This window comes from Quercus suber, unplaced genomic scaffold, assembly GCF_002906115.3.
Source record: "Quercus suber isolate HL8 unplaced genomic scaffold, Cork oak 2.0 scaffold_257, whole genome shotgun sequence".
Taxonomy (NCBI): Eukaryota; Viridiplantae; Streptophyta; class Magnoliopsida; order Fagales; family Fagaceae; genus Quercus; species Quercus suber.
Window position 1 is genome coordinate 744,919 of NW_027069713.1, and position 25,817 is coordinate 770,735.

Consider the following 25,817-nt stretch of genomic DNA (forward strand, 5'->3'; position numbering starts at 1 on the left):
TACTTGATTTGAAATTCCATTTGGAATAGGAGTGATTCTCCTTTTGTATGTGGAAAAGAAGTCTAGTCCTTCTCGGTTTTGAATATACTAGCCAACTCAAATCTCCTATATAAGCATAGTGCTGCTATGGAAAATTAGAGAGAAAGAGTAGAGAGTGTGTGTGAGAAAAAGGTTCTCTCTTCTTTTGGTTATTTGATATTTGTGGGTTGCAATTTGGAATAGTGAGAGAAGTTTGTTACCGCTTGGTTTTGGTTCTGCGGTATAGTGATTTGCTCTCTCTTGGTGCGTTGTAACTTTTGGATTTGCTTTGTGGCTCTCTCTTTGATTTGTGCACAATTGGTATTCGGTATTTAGTATTCATATTTAGTATTTGTGAACTTTTGGTTCTGAAAACTCACTTAGTGTGTAAAACAATTGTGAATGTTTAGACCCCCAAAAACAAATTTTCCAATACAAACTTATATTCAAACAATATATATGCAAAATATTAAATATACACAATAGCCAAATTAGCAAACTACTCTAAGCCATTAATTAACTACAACCAACAGAAATTAAAAACTAAGAGTAAGGGAAAAAGATATGCAAATACAAGATAACATCGGCACATGTTATCGAAAAGGAAACTAAAGAACTCGGCGAAAAACCTCACTATCGCCCTCCAAGCGACAAATAATCTACTAAAAAATCAGTTGGGATACATGAATAGCAATAGACCCTCTAAGCATAATCTACCCAATGCACCTAAGCCCTTTAAATTTCTTGCTCCAACAAGGTTACGCCAAACCATATCTTCTCTAACTTTCCAAATCCCGTAGTTAGCCCATTGCATCAACCAATATGTATTGGTTCTCTCTTGAACTGCTTCCCAAACATCAAGAACCTTCTCACTACTCTGAATTTGGTGAGGTAAGGATTTGATTTATAATCCTCTCATGGGTATGACAATAGAGAACTGCTTCCCAAACATCAAGAACCTTCTCACTACTCTGAATTTGGTGAGGTAAGGATTTGATTTATAATCCTCTCATAGGTATGACAATAGAGAGGGTGAGAGTAGAGGAATTTAGAGAATCAAGTGTGTAAGATTGGGAATAAATCGATCTTATTTTTCTCTAGGATTTCTCTCTCAAAATTCTCTCTAGAAGATCTCTCTCTCACTCATATATTTCGTGGGTATAAGGGTATTTATAGTAGGTTATGAGATGGAATGTGAAAAGTCATTTTTCAGCAAAATAGGGTGTACTGGCGAGTCACTTCGCGACTGGGATGAGTAACAAGTTTCAATCACTAGTTATCAGACCAAGCCAGACTGTACTTTTTGTCCTATAGTGATCCAGCTCTCCTGACTCTTCAACTTCTTGCATGCCTCCCATTTGTGCTTCATTTTGGCAAGGCACCACTTGCGAGTCACCTTCTTGTTGCACACTCTTTATCAAATCTTTACACTCTCTCATGCACAACTCTTACATTATTCCCACCTAAATATAGGGTTTCTAAATGCTAAATTACGAGCAAATTTGGTACGGAATAAACCCAACACATTGTTGAATAAATTCAACTTTGTAGGTTCTTTGGTTTGTATTTGGTTCTTTGGTTTTGTATTTGTGAGAGAGAGCTATATGGGTGTATTTGAGATTTGGATTTTTGAAAGTGTCTCTACACCAATTTGTATTATTCTAAATTTGATATAGTGAAATTTGTTCGTCATCGCCCTTGGATGTAGACAATTGCTGAACCACGTAAATTCTTGGTGTTTTGTGTTTATTTTCTTTTGGATTAATTTTCTTTGTTTCTATTGTTAGTTTGGAGATATTTCACAAGTGTAAAATATTTTCCCAATCAATCTTGGTAATTTGAGCTTTCGCTATTTTACAACAATATATATATGTAATAGAAGCCATCCTTGACTGAAAATTATGATAGTTGTATAAGGCTTCAATTTATTTTTGTAGGAAACTTGAGACGTCTTTTTTAATAATAAGTTCAGTTTAGTTAGAGAAATCTGAATGCAGGATGCCTTTTTTAGTAAGTTCATTACTATTCCTCTTCAAAAAAAAAAGTTCATTACTATTCAGTTAGTGTTATTTTATCAATTCTTACCCCACCCCCCCCCCCCACCCCACCCCAAAAAAAATTTTTTTTGTTCTGTTTCAACCTTGTATTAGTCAATAATTATGCTATAACAACTCTACATATTTCCAATAGACTTACACCTAAAGATCTCAAGAATTTAAGACTGAAAGTATTACCACAATATCACTAATATAAAATGGCAACAATGATTCAGTTCCATAATCCTCAATCCATTGGTGCCAGCTACACAGGTTTTTTACTTTTCCACATTTACTTACACAACTCAAAGTTCCTGAAAATGCCAAAAAAATAAATAAATAAAAACCCATTTTCACACTGTTGAGACTTCAAAAAATATCTCCTTCATTGTGCCAAAATTTTTGGCTTGGTAACTTCCATGTGCTGTAACAAATTTATACAATCAATATCTATTCTAATACTTCTAATACTAGCAGTAGGTGAGGGAAAATGAGGTCCTATAGTTAAGCCTATTTTGATACGTAGGAAACGTACCCACATAAACTTTTGCCACGAAGACAATTTTAAGTCACAAAAGCTCGATTGTTACACCATTTGAGAATTTTTTTTAAATCAAACATGTTAAAAAACCAACCTAAAACGTCACACTCCAAAGAAAATTATAAAATCATTCATTGTAACCATACAGTCAAAACAGAACAAAAACCTTAAAACTCTTTCTCATATATGCACTTAACTGTAATCTTCAGTTTCCAAATTTTCTTCAGTCTGTAACATTCCTTTGCTGCAACAACATATACCCAATCAATCTCAAAGGTTGTGATTTCCTTTCTTCTTCAAATCAAGGTATTTTTTGTATTTTTAATTCCTTTCATTCCTGTCCTTTTCTACAATAAACCTTCTCACAAAATGTTTGCCTCCTACAACAAACCTTCTCAATTTTATACATTTGCTTTTTTAAAATTTTTATCCATTATAGAAATAACAAAAAGATTGATTTTAGTCTTGGTTTTTCATGGTATAGAACCGGACTCTAAAGGAAATCTCTCTCAAATTTAATAAATAGATTGTTTCACTCCAATATTTATCGTTTGATTCAATGGGAGAACAACTCCAGGACTCTACCATTGACTGATTGGTTAATTATATTTATCGTTTGATGAATTTATAATTTGCTTTTGTTTGTTCTGGGGTTAGAAACAATTAAATAGGAAAGTTGATTGAAATCACTAGCAAATACTTACCTTGCGCACAATATGACTTAGTTTTGGTTGATTTGTAGTTTAGATTTGTTTTGATTAATGTGTTTGGAATCCATTAATATATAAGCTATTAACTATATATTAATGGTTACAACCTTACTCAATATCTTTTTATCGGAAGTAAATTTTGACAAATCTATCATTGGATTACATCTTCTTCTTATATCTTTCGTGCTTGCAAAAATTTTAGAAAATTAAAGATCAATAACTATGTCATCAATAAGTTGTTTAAATTGCAATTTTTTGTAATTTAAAATTATACATAAAATATAATATTAAAGATCATATAGTAAATAATATCCGTTGTCACAAAATTTGACATATGTATTAAAAGTGTAAAGAACATGCAATTCAATAGTTACATTTTTAAAATATGTAGTAATGTTAAAGATATTGAGTAAGGTTTTTTTTGAAAAAAAGATATTGAGTAAGGTTGTAAACTTAAATTACAACTAATTTCATAGTTAAACTTTGCCTTTTTTTTAATAGTTCATGGGTATATATATTAATATGGGCATGTTGTTCCTTTGGGAAAGGTTACCATGTAAATTTTTGAGGAATTCTCTTTTTTTTTAGCATTGATAAGTATGCATCAAGGAACAAAGTGATAAGCAAATTAGAGGCATGCACAAGCACTAACTACCTACGTGATTAGCTGTTTTCGGTTGTCAAAATCTCCATATGAAGAGCTGGAAGGAATTACATGAAGTTCTAGTGGGGTCACCGAGGAGAAAGGGACAGCAAGGCTTGTGTAGAAAATAATGTTAGAGATCAGGAATTTACAAGCTTTCGTTATGGAAATACTAGCATATAACTAATGCAAACGCATGCATGCATTTAAAATTAAACATAATTTTTATTATAAAAATATAAATAATTAGTCAGATTATTTTTAAAAAAAAAATAGCACACATACATATGTATAGATACATTTAAAAGTAAACACAATTTTTATCATAAAAATATAAATAATTAGTCAAATTATTTTTTTAAAAGTAGATGTAATTAATCACATATTAAATTTTTTACCTAAATTTAATACTATTTATAATCATTTTTTTTCTAATTTTTAATAAGATAGAACGTGTGATGATATTTGTTGTGTGGTGATTTTTATTGAGTATATGTGATTGGTTTTTTTTTTTTATTTATAGTTCATTAATATTAAATTCTTAGTATTTTGCATGCACTCATTAACTTACTTTGAACAAAGATTAAAAAACTTAAGTAGATAATTATAGTATGGTCCCACATAAATTTAGACACAACACAAAATTGGATTCTAATTTTACTTTTTAATTTCAAATTCTAATTGAACTTTTTCTAAGTTTTACCTATTAATATATATATATATATATATAGATGGGCAAAACAAGGTCGATGCATGCAGTGCGCCTATCTTAATTATAATATATACCTCGTCCATTGTCTCTAAGGTTTATAAAGCTAAATATTTCCCAAATTGTGAACTCTATTGTAAGTGAAGTTAGGATATATATATATAGCCCCTTATTATCTTATATAATATAGCTCAACAATTCCTAAGCAAAGACCAATGGAGTTCGATCATCACCTCGCACCAATATGGAGAAGGCTAGCTATGGCAACTTGAACATACCAAGAAATTCCAAATTTTCATGTACGTGAAAGGTGTGCAGAGATATATACTATCCCAACCATGAAAAACTTGCTTTGTAGCTGTAGGGGTCCATATGTGAAGGCCACGACAAGTACGAAGCAAATAACAATTAAACCATATATGATTAGTCTAACATATAGAGTTGGCAAGGGATATATATATATATATATATATTGAATTGAAATGAAGCATACAGAGTACTAGGTATATATATATATACAAGAGCAAAACCAACGTGATCTAATATAAATGATTATTTACGTCATTACGTGCATGATATAAAATGCATTAGTAGTGCATGCATGGAATAATGCAAGTTTATAAAGAAAAAAGTCGGAAGCTAAGCTACAGTCGTTTACCCTCACTAGGACTTAAGCTACCTGTCGTTCTTATATTTCTATCATTAACATTAGCTATAACACGTGTTGTGAACGTGATTAACTAATACACCTATCTTTCTGTGATTTGGAACTAATTCTAGAACCGTTAGTTAGTTTTTCTGTTTTGATTTCCCGCCAAATCGTATAACGGTATAGAACTGAAAAGGCCTATGTTCTCATTATATTAATAACTATTAATTAATTCAATGAATTAGAGAGTTTCAATCCCAATTTTCTCTCTATTTTGTTAGATGCTTAATGCCTTTAAGCCTCTATCGAATGACATGCATACTGGTAGCACGAGAGAACAAAGCCATATGGAAGCTAGCCACCCCTTCAAGACACATTTAAGATCAATGTTGTATGAGTAGTCTTTAGTCTTTACACGTGCAGAGTCGATAGAGGTTACTGCACACTCATTATTGCATATTTTGTATGCATTTCTTTTTGAAATCATGTTTTGAAAATACAATTTCAATTCATGCAGTATAGTATGCATACAATGAGTGTGTAATAATCATTACACATTTCAAAATGTGGTAGTATAGAGAGGCTAAAGCTATTATACAATGGAATTATGTATGCATTCTTTTTTAAAATCATGTTTTGAAAATACGATTCTAGTTCATGTGATAATATGTGTACAATGTGTGTAATAAAGAGTGTATAATAATTATTACACATTTCAAAATGTGATGGTATAAAGAGGCCAAAGCTGGCTTCAAAAAAAAAAAAAGGCCAAAGCTATTATACAATGGATTGGAGGGTGATGCCAAAGCTATATCATACAAGCGATAGCCTTTGACCATGAATAATTACAACACCATGTAATCTAAATTATACCATTTAATAGCAAATTCTTGCTATAAAAAATTCATCATATTTGTCATGATTATTGAGAAAGGATTTTGGTGCGATTACGTTGCATACTTTACAATAAATGAAAAGAAAGGTTCAATATTTCATTCACCATCAACTGTCACACCATTAATATCTGTAGATAAAATTTGTAATGGACTCTGTCCATTTAAAATTTGGAGTTTTTTTTTTAATAGGTAATTTGTCATGTCCATTTGATTTAGTAATGGATACATATGGTAATAAACACAAACTCTCAAGTTTGAAAATCAAACAATTGAATATGTTTTACAAGTGTAAATTTGTATTGATGAATTTGTAAGTACAATTCTCTATATTTAAATTCTAATACAATGGAATAATCTTCTGGTTCAATCTCCTTAGTCTTCATTCAAGTTTTGCATCGATGTAGTCTTGACTCGAACTCAACATGTCCTCCACTTAGATTGGGAAGTGGATTGAAAGGTCTTTGGAAAGAAATTGCAATGAATCTCTGGCTGTATGTTTGTTAGATATTTCTCATTCATCGTGTGTTCTTCAAATGTTCTTGATCTTCGAAGATTTGTGGTGGAAGTTCTTCGAGACTTCAAAGCTTGAATCCGTTAAAGTTTCGATGGATCAAAGTCTTTGAAGTTTTTGGAGACTTTGAAGCTTGATTCCAATAAAAATTTGAAACTTGGAAGAATGATTTGTATGAATGTTCTTCGAATGTTCTTTGTCTTTGAAGATTTGTAGTGGAAGTTCCTTGGGGTTTTAAAGGCTTGGATTCGTAGAGCTTCACTAATTTTAGTTTCTTGGCTTTTATGGAGGTTTTTGAGCTTGATTTTAACGAACTTTTAGATCTAGAAGGCTAATTTGAATGAATTTTCTTTGAATTTTATTCGTCTTCAAACGTGAAGTTCTTGAAGGTTTTGGAGCTTGATTCCGACAGAGTTTCAAGACCTCTGAATGTTTCTAAATACCCCTCTACAAGACTGAGAAGGGTCTGTATTTATAAGAGTCTTAAAGAGATTTGGAGGCACGTGATTGGCTCACATTAGTGACAAGTGTCATGATTTGAATGGAAGGACTTTATATCTTGTTCTCCAAGGGACACATGGCATTATATGATTAGTCATAGTATTCTAATTTAAAATAACACATGGCAGTATTTAATTTGACTGCTCATGTCATTTTAAATTAAATATCAACACATGTCGATGTGTGATTGGCCCTTGAGTATTCTTTACAATTTTTATTTAGAAACACTTTGAATATTTCTATTGGTCTCTAAATAATGTCAATAGGACCCACTAAACAGCATGTGGCGCTTTGTGATTGGTTGCAAAATTCCCGCTTTTATACGCATATATATATATAATAACTGAAATAACAAGGCATAAACAATTAACCATGCTATACCCATAACCATTTTTATTTAATTTTGAAATAATTTAATCCTAAAAAGTCAATTTTCACTAGCTTAAGGAAATATAGTCATTTGATAAAGAGCTTACCTTTTTGCAAAGAATGTTAAATTTTACACTTAACCTTCTACTACTAACTATGAGATAGTGGACATGGAAGGCCATGCATGAGTTCCTACTAACTTCTTTATATAGGATAGTTGTTACTTGTTACACACACCCTTGTACACAGCCATGTCGATGTGTGATTGGCCCTTGAGTATTCTTTACAATTTTTATTTAGAAACACTTTGAATATTTCTATTGGTCTCTAAATAATGTCAATAGGACCCACTAAACAGCATGTGGCGCTTTGTGATTGGTTGCAAAATTTCTGCTTTTATACGCATATATATATAATAACTGAAATAACAAGGCATAAACAATTAACCATGCTATACCCATAACCATTTTTATTTAATTTTGAAATAATTTAATCCTAAAAAGTCAATTTTCACTAGCTTAAGGAAATATAGTCATTTGATAAAGAGCTTACCTTTTTGCAAAGAATGTTAAATTTTACACTTAACCTTCTACTACTAACTATGAGATAGTGGACATGGAAGGCCATGCATGAGTTCCTACTAACTTCTTTATATAGGATAGTTGTTACTTGTTACACACACCCTTGTACACAGCCGTACACATACAAAATATGCATTAGAATTGTGACTTAGGCTGCATTTGTTTCACCTAAAAATGATTTTAAGAAATCATTTTACACCAGCCTGTATGTTTGGTAGCTACAAAAAATTGGGTCAAACAGAAATTGAATTCCCCATTGACTGTAAAATAAGCTCATCACCCGTAAAACCAATTCAGCTTTTATTTTACCTTTAAATGATTTCCAAACTTGGAAAATAGAAGAGAGAGAGAAAGAGCAAGAAGAGATCACGCCACCTAAAGCACCACCGCCCCCAACCCCAAATCGCACGGGTCTCGTCGCACCCCAACACCGACGAAATCGCACCACCTAAAGCATCGCCGAGATCGCACCCCAACACTTGCAAGATCGTGCCGCCTGAAGCACCACCGAGATCACGCCACCTGAAACACCACTGAGATCGCACCCCAGCACCAGCAAGATCGCACCCATGACCCACCCATGCCCGATCTCTCTCTTTCTCGATCTACCTCTCCCTTTCCCTCAATTGTCGATAACTCTCTCTTCCTCCCTCTCTCCGTTTGACTGAGTTTTTGAGTTTAACAAATGTTTTGTTTTGATTTTTGTTTGGTTTTGTTTTGATTTTTGTTTGTTTGTTTTAAGTTTATATATTGAAATTTTCTATTATGAAATTTGTTTCGAAACTGGGAAAATAGCTTAGAAAATGTGAAACATTTGTAGGAAAATAGCATTGTCAGAATGTTACCAAATACCAAAAAACGTTTTCTGGATTATTTTCCATTGTAGAACCAAACACCCAGATTTTATTTTTCTTATGGGAATTCATTTACCCCTGCATTCATTTTACACTCGGAATTCGATTTACATTGAACCAAACGTAGCCTTAAAGTCACAATTTTCAACTTGGAAATAGTGACTTAAAATCACAATTTCATTAATGCACATTTTACTTATGCATACAATTGTGTACAAATGTATGTAATAAACACCATTCTTTCTAAAATTTAGCATGTGATCGGTGGATGTGTTGTGAACAAATTTTCCTTCCCATTGTCAAATATTATAACAAACTTGATACATGTGGATTTAGTTACAATAATAATCATATGATGTGAAATTCAACCATTAGATTTGGGTGGCCTCTTGTAACATATAGCCAGTTAGGACAAAAGTACTCCACGCAAGAGCCACATGGCACTCGAGTCATGTCATCCCCCCGTACCATGTTATGTCATCATCATACATCTTATATATGCATCAAACTCCTACATCATACTAACCTGCAGTAACCCATCCAATTAAAAAAATGAAAGGGAAAAAAAATAGAATTATAGAGACTATGCATCAAATAGATGAGGGATGGCATGGCACAGTCATGAAAGCATTTTTTTTTTTTTTTTTTTTTTAACAATGAATTCATATCATACTAGCCCGAAGCCCATTCAATTAAAATTTTGAAAGCTAGAAAAAAAAATAGAATTGCAAAGATTATGCATAAAATAGATTATTCGACATTAGACCAGTCATGAAGAAATAAAAACCCTATGGACAGCCTAAAATGTGCCCATAACCACCCAAAAAAATAATAAAAAGGCCAATCAAATTTCACCATACGTTATTCTTCTAAAAAAAATTCACCAGTAATAAAATTATCTAATGGGTAGAATTTTAATGATAATGCTAGAGATATTATAATTTTACTACGTAATCTTCATAAATTACTGTGACAAATGACTGTGATTAGATTAGTAGAATTTTTTTTTTTTTTTTTTTTAGGAATTATTTGATTAGTAGATCCGAATACATCTTAATGAAGTATTATTCTAGAAGCAAAATTGCATTATAAATACATAATTTATGTATATATTATGTATATTATAATATACATAATATATGTTTTTGTGCGTATCACTATCTTTGCATGTCCCGCTGCCTCACTTTTACACGCTCATAATGCTCTCGGAACTCCTGCTTCAAATAAGTCTCACTTCCACTTCAATACACACACACACACACACACACACACACACATATATATATATATTCGTTTGCATTGCACAATAGTCACATCAAAAGTAGAATTTCCTCTCTCTCTCTCTCTCTCTCTCTCTCTGTGAAAGTTCAATAAGAGTGTTAGATATTTAAAGAAAGGTTTTTAGGGACTTGTGAGTTGTGAGGGCATTGAAGAGATATAGAACAAAATGAGCGAGATAGTGAACTGCAGAACCTTTTTGCAAGTCCTTCAAGATCATCAAGAAGAGAAGATGAGGAGGCTTTAGCATGGGCTACCGTCATACAAAACCTTCCCACCTACGATCGCTTGAGAACTAGTATATTGCAATATGCTGTGGAGGGTCATCAGAATGAAAATGTCATATAGATTGAATGAAAAAAAAAAAAAAAAAATGTTGACAACAATGACATGAACGTTAGCAATAATTAAAATAAATAAATAAGTAAGTAAACGTGAATGATGCTAATAAGGAATAGGATAGATTTTTTTTTAAGTTATAATCAGTTTAGAATTTTAAAGTTATCTAACGAAGAAGAAGTAAAACTCAATGTAACTTTTTTTTAAAGTTATCTAAAGATGATTTATTTACAATTTTTTTTAAAACAATCTCATGCACCTAATTTGAAATTTTTTAGATAAAAATGTGTCATCTATATCAATTAACGTAGGTCTAGGCCTCATGTGTATCAATTAGTTAGAACTTTACATAAACGTTAATCATAATTCTATATTAAATTTTAGTGTTTATCCAAAGAATAAAAAGTAAAGGAAGAGATTGGATAAAGAGTTTGAATTGTAATCAAATTAAAGTTTTTAATCAACTTAGAAATTATAGGATAAAAAGATAACAACAAAAAGAATTTATATTTATTAGCTAGATTGATATTAGATTTTTTTTTTTTACGTTAAAATTAATACCAAAAAAAAAAATACTTACGTGATCATGTATATATTATGTATATTATAAATTTATAATATACATAATAATATATGTTTTTGTGCGTATCACTATCTTTGCATGTCCCGCCGCCTCACTCTTACACGCTCATAATGCTCTCGGAACTCCTGCTTCAAATGAGTCTCACTTCCACTTCAACACACACACACACACACACACACACATACACACACACACATATATATATATATAATTCGTTTGCATGGCACATATTCACATCAAAAGTAGAATTTCCTCTCTCTCTCTCTCTCTCTCTCTCTCTCTCACTAGTGAGGGCATTGAAGAGATATAGAACAAAATGAGCGAGATAGTGAACGCGGATGTGCAGAACCCTTTTCCAAGTCCTTCAAGATCATCAAGAAGAGAAGATGAGGAGGCGGCTTTAGCATGGGCTACCATCATACAAAACCTTCCCACCTACGATCGCTTGAGAACTAGTATATTGCAATATGCTGTGGAGGGTGATCAGAACGATGAGGCCAAGATAGTGAACAAAGTGGTGGATGTTCGAAATCTTGATGCCAATGACAGAGAAGAGTTCATTCAGAGGAATTTCAAGGTTCCCGAGGAAGATAATGAGAAATTCTTAAAGAAACTAAGAGCTCGTATTGATGAGTAAGTTTGAGTCAACAATATTTTGCTTTTTTTTTCCTTGTATCTGCATGTTCTTGTTGCTGTCTTGTTCTTGCTGATTGTGAAATTTGTTGTCCATGAATTCATTATCAAATCTTCTGATGCAGAGTTGGGATCCGACTACCAACAGTAGAAGTTAGATTCAACCATCTACATATAGAAGCCGATTGCTATATCGGCACCAGGGCTCTTCCAACTCTCTTGAACACGGCAAGAAACATCGCAGAATCGGCTCTTGGGTTGTGTGGAATCAGATTGGCTGAGAAAAGAAAGCTCACAATACTTAAAGATGTGTATGGGATCATAAAACCATCAAGGTACGTAATATAATGTAACAAAATCTACATCAAGAATGGTTTCAAGATTGATTCTTTATAGTGGTATGGTGTAAAGATGTGAAAAAAAAAAATATATATATATATATATGTATATGTATGATGTATCAAGCTCCTGACACAATTCCAATGAACATTTTCATGCTGTTTTAAAAGCATTAACTTTTTTTGTAAAATTTCTTGATTTATTTTTTTGTTGCAGGATGACCCTCTTGTTAGGCCCTCCTTCATCTGGAAAGACTACCCTTTTGTTGGCACTAGCAGGAAAGTTAGACTCAAACTTGAAAGTAAGTTATCAGAACCTTAATTTGTTTTAGATCACTTCAATTTTATTATCCAGTTGGTCAAGCCCTTAATTTTATGCTACTGCTTTGATCAATCAATTAAACCTAGCTATTAACAATAGTGATGAATGTAAACATCATTTTTTTGTGGATTAGGTACAAGGACAAGTCACTTACAATGGTCATAGGCTTGATGAGTTTGTGCCAAGGAAGACATCTGCCTACATTAGCCAATATGATGTTCACTTGGGTGATCTTACTGTTAAAGAAACCTTAGATTATTCAGCAAGGTTCCAAGGAGTTGGGAACAGATACGGTAATCAAATTGACTTATATTGTAATTACCTTTAATAATAAAAAAATTTATTTCAAAACTAATCCATGTTATACTAATTTAGATCTACTAACTGAGCTTTCATGGAGGCAGAAGAATGAGGGAATTTAATTTCTGGGTTTATTTTATTTGTTGGTGTCCAGGCAGTTGCAATGGGGGGAGCTGAAAGCAGTCTAATTACTGATTACACTCTCAAGGTAAGTATGAGGGTTAATATTTGAGATTGTAGACTTCCTTCTATTATAATTGTCAAGTTTTGGTTTCACCAAAACAGTGAACTTTGAAAATTCTCAATAAATTATATATGCATTTGTATTCACTTTGAAAACTACCTTCTTAAATGAGCACGTCTATGGGTATTTATAGTTGATCATCTTTTGAGTTGTTGCATATCTTAACTAAAGCAATGTAAATTGTTGTATGGAACAGCTCTTGGGGCTTGAAATATGTAAGGACACACTAGTTGGAGATGAGATGAAAAGGGGAATTTCTGGTGGACAAAGGAAGCGAGTAACAACAGGTTAATTTTCCTTATCTGACATTGGACATGAAGTTATTTTCCACTTTCATTTTTTTTAATATTTCAAGAAAATGTTGATCTGAACAAATTTTAACCATGCATAATCAAATTTGATTCTAAATCATGTGATTTACAAAACCCATAACAAATCCTATATGATATTTTATTTATTTAGCACTGAACAGCATATATTGTTGTTAAACAAAAGCAAGATCTTCAAAATAATATATATGCTGTTGTGAAACCTGTTACTTACATGATTAAATGGTTAATATGTCCAAAAATTGAAATTGGAGTCCTTAATTGCCTTGATGTTGGTTAATGCCCAGGGGAGATAGTTGTTGGACCAACAAGAACACTTTTCATGGATGAGATATCAACTGGCCTAGACAGCTCCACTACATTTCAAATTGTGAAATGCATGCAGCAGATTGCGCACCTTACTGAGACCACCTTCTTGATGTCCCTCCTGCAACCTGATCCTGAGACATTCGATCTCTTTGACGACATTATTCTCCTATCAGAGGGTCAGATCATTTATCAGGGACCGAGAGAGCATGTACTGGAATTCTTTGAGAGCTGTGGGTTCGAGTGCCCTGAAAGAAAGGGCACTGCTGATTTTTTGCAAGAGGTAACTACACAGACGCAATATATGGCAACATGAAAAATTCACTTGGCTGCGTTAAACATTTAACTAGAAGTGATAATTATAACCAAATATCTCTGTACTATGAAGTGGAACTCACTGTTTGGTCAATAGGCTTATTTTGAATCATTTCTACCAATACCTACCATAATCATTTACTGTTTGCAACTTGGCTACATTGCTGCACCATGTAGTAGCTACAGAGTAATTAGGAAGGCAAACAATATAATTGTCTAAGCTTAATGATTCTCTTGGCATCGACTTGAAATCAGTGTCCCTATGATAATTGCTAATAGATAATGAATATGCCACATATTTGTGTAAAAAAGCTAAAATCCGTTCAATCTAATGCTTTAATATGCTGTGCATTTTTGTTGCAGGTTACATCAAAGAAGGATCAAGAGCAATACTGGGCAGATAGGAACAGCCCATACAATTACATATCTGTTACTGAATTTGCAAGCCAGTTTAAGGCTTTCCACGTTGGTGCACAGCTTCAGAATACACTTTTGATCTCGAATGACAAGTTAGAAAGCCATGGAGCAGCTCTTGCTTTCTCAAAATACTCGATCCCAAAAATGCAGCTCCTCAAAGCCTCTATTGATAGGGAGTGGCTCTTGATCAAGAGGACTGCACCTGTTTATGTCTTCAAGACTGTTCAAATTATAGTTGTCGCAGTCATTGCATCAACTGTGTTCTTGAGGACTACACTGGATAAAACATATGATGATGGGTCCCTATATGTTGCTGCAATTATATTTGCCATGATTGTCAACATGTTCAATGGTTTTGCTGAGCTCTCTTTAGCTATTATGAGGCTTCCAGTGTTTTACAAGCAAAGGGATCTCTTATTTTACCCTGCATGGGCTTTCACCATCCCAAATTTCTTGATTCATGTTCCCATGTCAGTTTTAGAGTCTATAGCTTGGACAGTCGTGACATATTATACAATTGGATACGCACCAGAAGCTAGCAGGTAAGCTGAACTACACCAGAATATCATGATATGTGCTTAAAATACTTTAGCATAAATGACAATTATGTCGGTGGGAAAATTGTTTGATATGTACCTTTTCTTTTTCTCCAGGTTCTTCAAGCAACTACTGGTAGTTTTTCTGATCCAACAAATGGCTGCTGGGCTATTTAGGCTCATGGCTGGGTTGTGTAGGACTATGATCATTGCTCATACAGGGGGAGCACTTTCTCTGCTACTCTTGTTCCTGCTTGGAGGTTTCATCCTTCCAAAAGGTTTGTCTTTTCTCAGCTATTTCATGATGATAAACTGTAGGTTGAGCCTTTTGACATAGATTGGAGCATTCATTTTTTTAATGTAATTATGCTTTACTAAAGATTGCATTTTTACAGTCTGGTTTAAAATACAAATTGTTGAGTGGAAAAGCAAATCTACTAGCTTAGCTGAAACAAGTGTACATGCTGGTTTAATGAATTAACATAATGCTGCAATGAATGCAACAGGGCGTATTCCTGTATGGTGGTCATGGGGCCACTGGGTTTCACCTCTATCGTATGGTTTCAATGCCTTAACTGTCAATGAGATGCTTTCTCCTAGGTGGATGGACAAACTGGTATGTCATTCAAACAATTATCACAAAATATTCCTTGTTAAATAAGTTGCATGGTAAAAGGGCACTAAAGTGCAATTGTGAAAATAACAAAGGAAAAATAGTATATGACCATACATATGGATTTTATTTCAAGATTCAGAAGACAAAATACAACTTCAGCACATCGCTTTTAAATCACAAAACTGAAAGAAAACTTACTGATTAAATTGTTGCCATTTCATTGCAGGCTTCAAACAATATTACAAAGTTGGGTGTGGCAGTGTTGAACAACTTTGATGTTCCCCACCACAATTACTGGTATTGGATTGGGGTAACAGCTCTCTTGGCTTTCACCATCCTTTTCAACATCTTATTTACCTTCTCACTCATGTACCTGAATCGTAAGTTTAAGAACCTTTTAAGACTTAACTTTATCCTCTTAATTTCATTCTAGGTAGAATATGTATGCCTCTTTGCTCATAGTTTAACTTAACATGTTCAAATTTCATGTTGATAGCTCTCGGAAAGCCACAACCAATTATTTCTGAAGAACTAGGAAGTGAGCAATCCAGCATGGGAGAAACAAAGGGAAAACCAAAACTGCAATCTAATAGGTCCATCAATGAAAACCAGATGAGTAAGAACTTTAACCTTGCTCCCAATTTCAATCAACGCCATGAGTTTCTGACATATAATTAAAATCTTCAGGAGAAATGCAATGCCTTGAAACAAGTGGTGAGTCCAATACCAAGGAACCTAGCAGTATGGCTGCAGATGAGGTTGCTTCAAAGAGAGGAATGATTCTTCCTTTTACACCTCTAACCATGTCCTTTGACAGTGTAAACTACTATGTGGACATGCCCTCAGTAAGAATATATTCTTCTTGTTCTATATCTCATTAGTATTCTCAAGTTTAACTTGTAAATTCTCTATAAGGTGTTATTTTTATTCTAGTATGTATTAGGACATCACTTACAGTATCTAATTTAAGTATTTAACTACCTGAATGACTCTTAATGTACAGGAAATGAGGGATCAAGGTGTGAAAGGGGATAGGCTACAGTTGCTTCAGGAAGTGACTGGAGCATTTAGACCTGGAGTCCTGACTGCTTTGATGGGAGTCAGTGGGGCTGGAAAGACAACATTGATGGATGTTCTTGCAGGGCGAAAAACAGGGGGCTACATTGAAGGTGATATAAGAATTTCTGGGTTTCCCAAGAAGCAGGAAACATTTGCAAGAATTTCTGGTTACTGTGAGCAGACAGACATTCACTCCCCTCAAGTCACAGTGAAAGAGTCCTTGATCTACTCAGCTTTCCTCCGACTCCCTAAAGAAGTCAACGATAAAGAAAAAATGGTAAGAATCAAGATTATGTCAATAGCACGTCAAATGTATAGTTTGAATTTAACTACTATAGCTAAAAATTTTCATTTGCGGGTTCTTTCCAGGCTTTTGTGGATGAAGTGATAGAACTAGTAGAACTCGATGGTCTCAAAAATAATATTGTAGGGCTTCCGGAAATCACTGGTTTATCCACAGAACAAAGGAAGAGGTTGACAATAGCAGTGGAGCTTGTTGCTAATCCTTCAATCATATTTATGGATGAACCAACTTCAGGGCTTGATGCAAGGGCAGCAGCCATTGTTATGAGGACTGTGAGGAATACAGTGGACACCGGAAGAACAGTAGTCTGCACAATTCATCAGCCTAGCATTGATATCTTTGAATCCTTTGATGAGCTGCTATTGATGAAGAGAGGAGGACAAGTCATCTACTCTGGAAAGTTGGGTCAGAATTCTTGCAAAGTTGTTGAATACTTTGAGGTATTTTATAAAATTCTTCTTCTTAATAGAAACATAAATTAAAATACATTCTAATTTCACCATTGATTTGTAATTGCAGGCAATTCCTGGAGTCAGTAAAATTAGAAATAAACAAAACCCAGCAACATGGATGCTAGAAGTGAGCTCAGTCGCATCTGAAGTCCGACTTGGAATTGATTTTGCTGAGCATTACAAATCATCATCCTTGTCTCAGTAAGTATTTTACATGTCACAAAAACAGTAACAATTTCTGGAATTGGTAAGTTTTGTGGGTTTTGGATCTAACATTATATGGCATGAACAGACAAACAAAGGCTCTAGTAAAAGAACTAAGTACTCCATTGGAGGGGTCATCAGATCTCCATTTTCCTACTCAGTACTCTCAGTCCACATGGGGCCAATTCAAATCCTGCCTTTGGAAGCACTGGTGGACTTATTGGAGAAGTCCTCATTATAACCTTGTTCGATACTTCTTCACATTAGCAGCTGCCCTTTTTCTTGGGACAATTTTCTGGCAGGCTGGCACCAAAAGGTTAGCATATACGCCCACTCGGATTCAGTGGAGATTCTGCTGAATAAAGCCCAGTAGTATCATATACTAGCTCACTATCTTATTTCTTGTGTTTTTTGTTTAGGGAGAACACAACTGATCTCACCATGATCATTGGAGCAATGTATGTTGCTGTCCTATTTGTTGGAATTAACAACTGTTCAACCGTGCAGCCAGTTGTAGCTGTTGAAAGAACAGTGTTTTATCGAGAAAGAGCTGCCGGAATGTACTCGGCTTTACCATATGCCATAGCACAGGTGACAAAAAAGCGTCTTCACTAAGAAATAAAGATCAATTGAAGTGTTACAAATTAAATATTATGAACTTGTCCCAGTCTATTAAACTCTGACATTGTTATGCAGGTGATTGTTGAAATACCGTACATATTTGTTCAGACTACATATTATTCTCTTGTAGTATACGCGATGGTGAGCTTTCAATGGACAGTAGCAAAGTTCTTCTGGTTCTTCTTCATCACCTTCTTCTCCTTCCTCTACTTTACATACTATGGAATGATGACGGTTTCAATCACACCAAATCATCAAACAGCTGCTATCTTTGCATCAGCATTCTATGCACTCTTCACTCTCTTCTCTGGCTTTTTCATCCCCAAACCGGTAATTTCATTTCCACTGCTTTGTATAACCTTTAAAATCAGCACTTCTCCTCACATACAATTACAATTTGAACTTTCAGAGAATCCCCAAGTGGTGGACATGGTATTACTATATCTGCCCAGTGGCATGGACAGTTTATGGACTAATTGTGACACAGTATGGTGACATAAATGCAACGATCAAAGTGCCAGGAATTGTGCCAGATCCAACCATCAAATGGTATGTGGAAAACCATTTTGGGTACGACCTGAACTTCATGGGGCCAACTGCTGCAATTTTAGTCACATTTGCTGCCTTTTTCGCCCTCATGTTTGCAGTCTGCATCAAGACAATGAACTTCCAAAACAGATAGCTGAAGAAGTGTATGAATTAGAATGTGACCACTTAGTAGCTATTTTTTGCCACTATAATTCTTGTAAATTTGTAAAGAATCTATGAGACCAGATGCAGGGGAAAGAACAAGCCAACAACGAATCATTTAAAAATTCTAACAAACTGGTTGCATCTTAGCTTTGTTTTTCTTTTAAGACGAACAAAGTTATGCTTGAATCCCTTGTTCCATACAGGCTTACTCTATACTACATTTATACTGCGCAGGTCCACACCGCTTATATATCACTGCAACACAGCCACCCACTTCATAGTTTTAAGAGATGATTTCTTTTTCTTTTTTCTTTTTTTCCTTTTCTTTTTTTGAAAACTACAAAAATATACAAATCAGTTTTATAACTTTTTTAGTCCTTATAATAATAGATTGACATAGTGGCTGTAGGTACTTAGAGAAAAGAGAAAGAATTGAAAAAAATTAGAAACAAATTCACCATCTCAACAGCAACAAGTAGCCATTGTGGCAAAGAATGTAATGCAAGAGCATAACCAAATGTTATTTCAATATTTCATTTTAGATTTTCAGTGGATAATTTCATATTGTAACGTAGTTATTTGTTTAGTCTGGATTGGTATCTGAGTTGGTTAGGATTAGTTGTTCATCATTATCCTTTGTTTAGGATTATCGGATTAGTATTTGAAATTATTTAAGATTATCAAATTAAGATTTGTTTAGGAGAGTTTGTCCTTATCTTTATGATTCCTGGAAGCTTGCATATAAAGATCCAGATGATTTCTTTTGTATTAACAGACTATGATTATTATTATTATTGAGATTATTTGCAAAGATTGCATTGTGTTTGTTTGGTGGTGAACCCAAATACCTTAGGTGGGAAGCCTAAGGTCTACGGTGGGAATAATCTAGGTGGGAAGCCTAGGTTGTCCTACATCAGAATGTCAACTTAGAAAGAGGAAGGGAGAATGTCATTCCTGCGTCTCATCAAAATTTAGACCACTTAAATTAATTCTCGCACATCATTACTAAACGAAGCCAATCTTAATTCACACTATAAATGTGAATTAAGAAAAGGGCAGTAATAATTAACTATTATCTTAGCTAGGTCCAGCCTTTGTAATTAAGAACATACTTGACATATGAGGTTCAAGACAAGGGCTGTCATATAACGGACCATAACATAAGGGCTGTCATGTGGAAGAGAAAGAAAAACAAAACAAACTGCATCAGCAGTTAAAGGCTTTACAACAAGATTGGAATTTGTGCTTGCAGTCTAACCCAAGAACCCAAAGCAGACATTCATCTTCAAAGGATATGACAAAAGCTCTTCAACTGCTTCACGTCTCACAAAAATATAAAGGGCAAGGCCATACAAGTCACAACCTAGACCCTCTAAATCACTTCATCAAACACCTTGTGTACAATACGTCAAAACAAATTCACAGTAGGTTGGTGTTACCCAGACATAAATGCCAACAATTACAGTCAAATTCACAACATAAAGATTAATATAATCCAAACTAGTCCATCCTCCATAAATAAAAAACAATTTTAAAAAAAAAAACAAAAAACAAAAACAAAAACAAAACAAAACAATCAAAATATCGGAGCACACAAAGAGTACTATGAAAATCTATTACCTTACCTGGATTCGAGAGTTGCAGACTAACACACTTACAAGAACATTTGGACAAGGAGTGGCTGAGATCATCACCAAAATAACCAAACCATAATGGATTAGAAGATTAAATCTATAAAAAAAATTTAAAAATAAAAATCTTTGGCAAAGTTAGCAAATCTCACCTTCAAACTGTCTTCGCAAAGTTAGAGAGAGAGGATTGAAGGGAGCAGTTCAGTGCAGTGGCGTTGCCGTATGCAAAGAAGCAGATCAAGAAGTTGAAAGTGGAGTAAAGGGACAAAATGGGTAGCAGGCAGAGGGTGCAACCAGTGGTGACAGTAGGAATGGGTTGCGACAGAGGGTGAGGGAGGGGGAGGATAATTGGTAAAGTGAGCAATCTTATGGATTTTTATGTCTAAATCTTGAGTTAATTCATGTTTTAATAACATAATTTTAACAATAAAAAGGCTATACCCTCCAAATATTTTCAAAACTGTGTCAATTTAACTCGTTAATTTTTAAAATATATTACTTAGCACTTATCAAAAAATATATATTACTTAGCAAACTTTTCCCTCTATTATGGGAAACATCTTGCATAACTGTAAAGGAAAAGACTCATGAAGCTGTTTTTTTTTCAAAGGTTTTTACAATAAACTGAGGTGAGAAACCTCATTTTACCAAGACAAATGGTTTAAGAACTACCAGGAAAAGGTACACAAAGAAAATTAAGAGAACAAAAATTAATAGCTCTAAAAACAAAACATAGCATTAACAAACAAAAGTCACTACAAATAATTAATTTACAAAGAAATGACAATAATCAAAGCAAATAGCCACTACAAAAAAAAAATTGCTTTTTTACTACCCTATCCAAATTATACAAGTTTACGGCAAATTTCCAAGCATGCACAAAAGCTAAGGCAAAGATAACACAGCTAAATATGGGGGAAGAAAAAGAGGAGGGGGGGGGGGGGGGAGAGAGAGAGAGAGAGAGAGAGAGAGAGAGAGATAGCTTCTTAAAAGATTACATTGAAAGATTTTCCAATTAAGTTGATCTGAATGAAAAGGATGCTAAGAAATTTAACACAGAAAAACACCAAGCAAGGCCATGTCAAAATACTTTTTACCATTAGAATCCTTGGATACTTAGCATCTGCATTTGAAATATTGCTCAAACCAATTAAAAGAGACTGTCTCCCTAATTAAAAATGTCAGTTTCAGTTTATATCTTTTACTCAAATATAAAAACTTACAAAGCAATGTCGGTTCCAACCCAACTGTATCCAGTATTTTTGGATATTCCTTTTACCTTCATTACATCCCTAAGCTCGCTTACATTGTCCCATTTCCCAGCAGCTGCCAAAGTATTGGATAGTGCAACATATGCCCCAGGCCGACCATCAGCATTCAACTTAAAAAGTTCATTTGCAGCTATGCTTGCCATCTCAACATCGCCATGCAGCCTAGATGAACTAAGCAGAGCTGCCCAAACATCAGAATTGGGCTTTTCATGCATCCCTCTTACAAAATCCCACGCTTGCTTTAAACTTCCTGCACGTCCTAAGAGATCAACCATGCAAGCATAATGCTCCATCTTTGGTTTCATCAAGTAATCTCTCTCCATGCTCTCAAAAATTTTCTTCCCTTTATCAACTAGCCCAGCATGTCCACATGCTGATAGAGCACTTAGGAATGTAACATAATTGGGTTCAAGGTGGTAGTCGTTTTGCATCTTGCTAAAAAGCTCAAGTGCTTCGTCTGGAAATCCATTCTTCCCATATCCATCAATCATGGAAGTCCATGAAAACACATTTTTATCAGGCATGTGGTCAAAAACTCTCCGTGCATCATCAATTTGTCCACATTTAGAGTACATGTCTACAAGAGCACTTCCCAATTTAATGTCAGTGAAAAGTTCAGTCTTCATAAGTTGACTTTGGACTTGTTGACCAATTTCAAATGCTGCCAACACAGAGCAGGCCCCAATAACACTAGCAAATGTAGATATATTAGGCCAAAAGTTCAACCGTTGCATGTCAACATAAACCTCAACTGATCTCCTAGCATATTCAATTGATTTACTGTAACCTTCAATCATTGCATTATATACAACTAGATCTTTTTCCATTGTCTTCCTGAATATATCTTCAGCGTCTTTCACAGAGCCTTGATTCATGTAACCAGAAATCATAGATGTTGAACATATCACATTCTTTTCCAACATCATATCAAACACAGTCCTCGCATATCCAACCTTCCCGTGCTTAATATACGAGTCAACAAGTGCTGTATAAAGAACATCATCAGGTTCAACCTCAAATTTCAGTATCTGTGCATGCACCAGCCTTCCCAAACTACACAGCAAAGGAACTTTACAAGCACAAGTAGACGCCTTTAAAATCATAGAAAATGTAAACCCATCAGGCTTTTCACCAGAATAAACCAACCTACGAACCAAACTAAGTGATTCTTCGACTAACCCATGTTTGAGATACCCACCAATCATATAATTATAAGCAGAAAGAGTTGTCTGAGGTAATTCATCAAAAACTTTGCGTGCATATTTAATATAGCCACATTTCAAATGCAATATGAGGAGTTTGATGGAGATATTGGTGTTGGGTCTGAACCCAGTTTTGAGAATATGGGAATGTATCTTTTGGCCATAGGAAGGGTTATCTGAGTTGATGTATTGCTGTAGAGCAGAGGATAAAGAGGTAGCAGTTGGATGAGAGAAAGAGTCTTGTGTTGGCGGGAAAGTTTGGTTTGGTGGGACCAGGAGGTTGTGTTTCCGTGATGATGAGAAACAGGAGGATCTAATTATGGGTATTCTAGCATTTTTCATCTTCCTATTTGATCTGATACAAGCTGCTTATGAGTCGCTTGAGAAAGCATAGTCCCCAAACCTCACACCATGGGGCATTTCTAACAAACTGAAAAATTAAAATACAAATTTAGCTAGGTTCATATCAAAATCACAGTTGTTGAAAGGAAAAACAACAACAACAACAACAAAAACAACAATAATAATAAAGAACCTAAAACCTAATATAGATCAACGTATTTTGAAGAAAACAATGGCGAAAGATACGAAAACAAAAATGAGAAAGAGAGAAGAAGAACTATGTAGGGGTGTTGGGCAGCAGCTGAAGAAGAGGGAATTGGTGTTCTAAGAGACATAATAGGGACCCAAGAAAGAAATTTTATTTAAATAAAAATATAAATCTAGAGAAACAAAACAGCATAGTAAAAATAAAAATAAACAATAATTCCATAGTTGGGGGAGGGAATTCAAATCCTAGACAACTCCATCGGAAACACCAAGAAGTGCAAGTTGACTATGGTTCTTGGCAAAGGAAAGTTAAAAAATGAAGGAGTTTAGCCTTTAGATGGATTTCAAAATTCGAACCTACAACAGCAACTTGAAAATAAAATGCTTTCTCCACTGAGCCACAACTTTCATTTTTGCATTATTTTAAAACTAAATCTTATATATCAATTTAATTCAGTCACTTCTAGTGTAAAACATACAAACAAAGAGTTGAAACAAAACCAGCGGACGGCAGTGAACGCACCCCATATTACATCATAAAAATGGGTATTAAAGAATGTCAATATGCATGAAATGCAGCCCAAATTACATCATCTAGAAACAACTTGGACACAATTGGGAACAAATGATATTAGCTATCCTAATACTACGATCATCGGGAGAACCACTTTTCCAACCTTACCTAGAAGAATCAAATGTTTACAACACACTGGTATTACAATACATAGCATAAAATGCTTATAATACAGTGCCATCAGACTTTTTGAGTTAAACAGATGTGTTATAGTTATAAATACTCATTCTTTGCTAGAGCCACCAATTGTTCTTTTATGCTTGTATTGTACAGTGGTATTAGACTCTCAGGAATTTTCTTCTTACAACCAAATAACACAACCATTGCCGAACAATCTTAGAAATGAATACCCCAATCAACTTCTTGTACACCACAGCAACTCTGAATTTCAAAAGCATTTAGAATTCTTTAGTTCTTTAATCCCTTCATTACAAACAGTGGTTGAGGCTACATATTAGAAGGCACAATAATTCCAAAAACTTCATTATAAAAAAAAATTGTCTGAATTAAGTATGTAAATGCTGCAATTATATACATTCCTATTAGAACTATAGTTAAATGATTAAATCCATAAGTTCCTAAATGGAATCAGAGCGAGAGGTCCTAAATTCACGGAGAGTGTTAGAATTATTGTTATATGATTAAATTCATCATTTCTTTACCGTTTAAGCTGTTGGGACAATCGGCATTTTAGCTCTCTTTCTACTTGCCTGCCTACCATACTATAGTTCTCTTGTCATATATATACATTGTCTCGCTGTCTTCGGCAGAATGGGCTCTTAACAAATCCCATTTCCTTCTTTTTCTCTGGACTTTTGATTAATATGATATAAGTTAAGTAACCTAGCTTGTTGAAATCCAAATCCACCAATAAAACTTTTTTTTAACTTAACTAGAGTTCATAGCTCGATCAAGATACAGAAATCATTGTTAGCCAGAACTCCTCTCCTATACATTTATCATCATTATTGAAAGGCACAAACAATTGATACGTTTTTTTTATCCTTTTTCCAAAGCTGTATTCAAGGTGTATAATATCAATTATGTTACATTCAGTTTTAATAATTGTAACAAACAGAACATTAACAACCGAAACTTTAACAACTTCAGCCAAATGATTAAATTTTCAACCAAAAAAACAAAAACCCAATTCGAATCTAAACTCAAAAAAACAAATGCTCAGTCACATACCTCAAACAAATCGAAACCAAAACGCAGAATCACGTGCCATTTTATCCGGGTCGGTATGTATTTACGGGCTCAGTGATTCTCCTCTGCTGCTGGTACTAGTAGTGTGCTGGCTTTTTCTATTACAAACAATTTTATTTATGTTTGTCCAAGACCAGAAATTCTGAAGAGGCTTGGGCTAAAGAATTCAAAATTGAATTGAATTTAGGCTAGTTTTCAAAGAGGAGTGGAGAGGCTTGGGTCCCAGTTTAAGAGGAATTTGGATCTTTTCGAAATTGGGCCTAATTATTGGTGGGTTTTGATTGAATAACCCAAATTCCTTGTATGAAACTTGAGAGTGAAATGGGTCTCGCTCCCCTTCCATTTAAAATGAAAAATTCTTGTATCACACTAATAAATACATTTTTACTAACCACAACTCACCACATGGGCGAGTTGTGGCCAATTTTGTGCCTTTTGGTGTGGCACAAGAATTACTTATTTAAAATACTCTTA

At 34.2% G+C, this 25,817-nt stretch overlaps 2 protein-coding genes and 1 pseudogene across 2 annotated transcripts; 2 read left to right on the forward strand and 1 right to left on the reverse strand.

Annotated features, from left to right (window-relative positions):
* Window positions 1-941: 941 nt before the first annotated feature.
* Window positions 942-16,252, forward strand: LOC136070752 (ABC transporter G family member 36-like). Its single transcript, XM_065781138.1, is given in 15 exon segments — window positions 942-1,003; window positions 10,452-10,635; window positions 11,697-11,851; window positions 11,977-12,186; window positions 12,407-12,491; window positions 12,645-12,804; window positions 12,887-12,930; window positions 12,933-13,019; window positions 13,252-13,342; window positions 13,672-13,973; window positions 14,369-14,964; window positions 15,076-15,236; window positions 15,465-15,574; window positions 15,801-15,954; window positions 16,071-16,252. Coding segments are annotated over 15 exon segments (2,583 nt in total).
* A 14-nt stretch (window positions 16,253-16,266) lies between these two features.
* LOC136070754 (ABC transporter G family member 42-like) lies at window positions 16,267-18,615 on the forward strand (annotated as a pseudogene).
* LOC112016919 (pentatricopeptide repeat-containing protein At1g28690, mitochondrial) lies at window positions 18,201-25,562 on the reverse strand. Its single transcript, XM_065781118.1, has 3 exons — window positions 25,326-25,562; window positions 21,762-23,441; window positions 18,201-18,896 (listed from the first exon to the last, which is right to left on the reverse strand). The coding sequence occupies exons 2-3, from the start codon at window positions 23,351-23,353 to the stop codon at window positions 18,680-18,682; spliced, it is 1,809 nt and encodes a 602-aa protein (XP_065637190.1). The 5' UTR covers window positions 23,354-23,441; window positions 25,326-25,562; the 3' UTR covers window positions 18,201-18,679.
* Window positions 25,563-25,817: the final 255 nt, after the last annotated feature.

Bases quoted from the DNA above. Each gene is read 5' to 3' on its own strand.
- LOC112016919 (XM_065781118.1), bottom strand. From the start codon at position 23,353: ATGAAAAATGCTAGAATACCCATAATTAGATCCTCCTGTTTCTCATCA. The intron at 18,897-21,761 runs GTAAGTTTTTAT...ACACTTCTTCAG, and splicing joins GTTGGAACCGACATTGCTTT to CTATCTGTTTTGGAAGTTCA.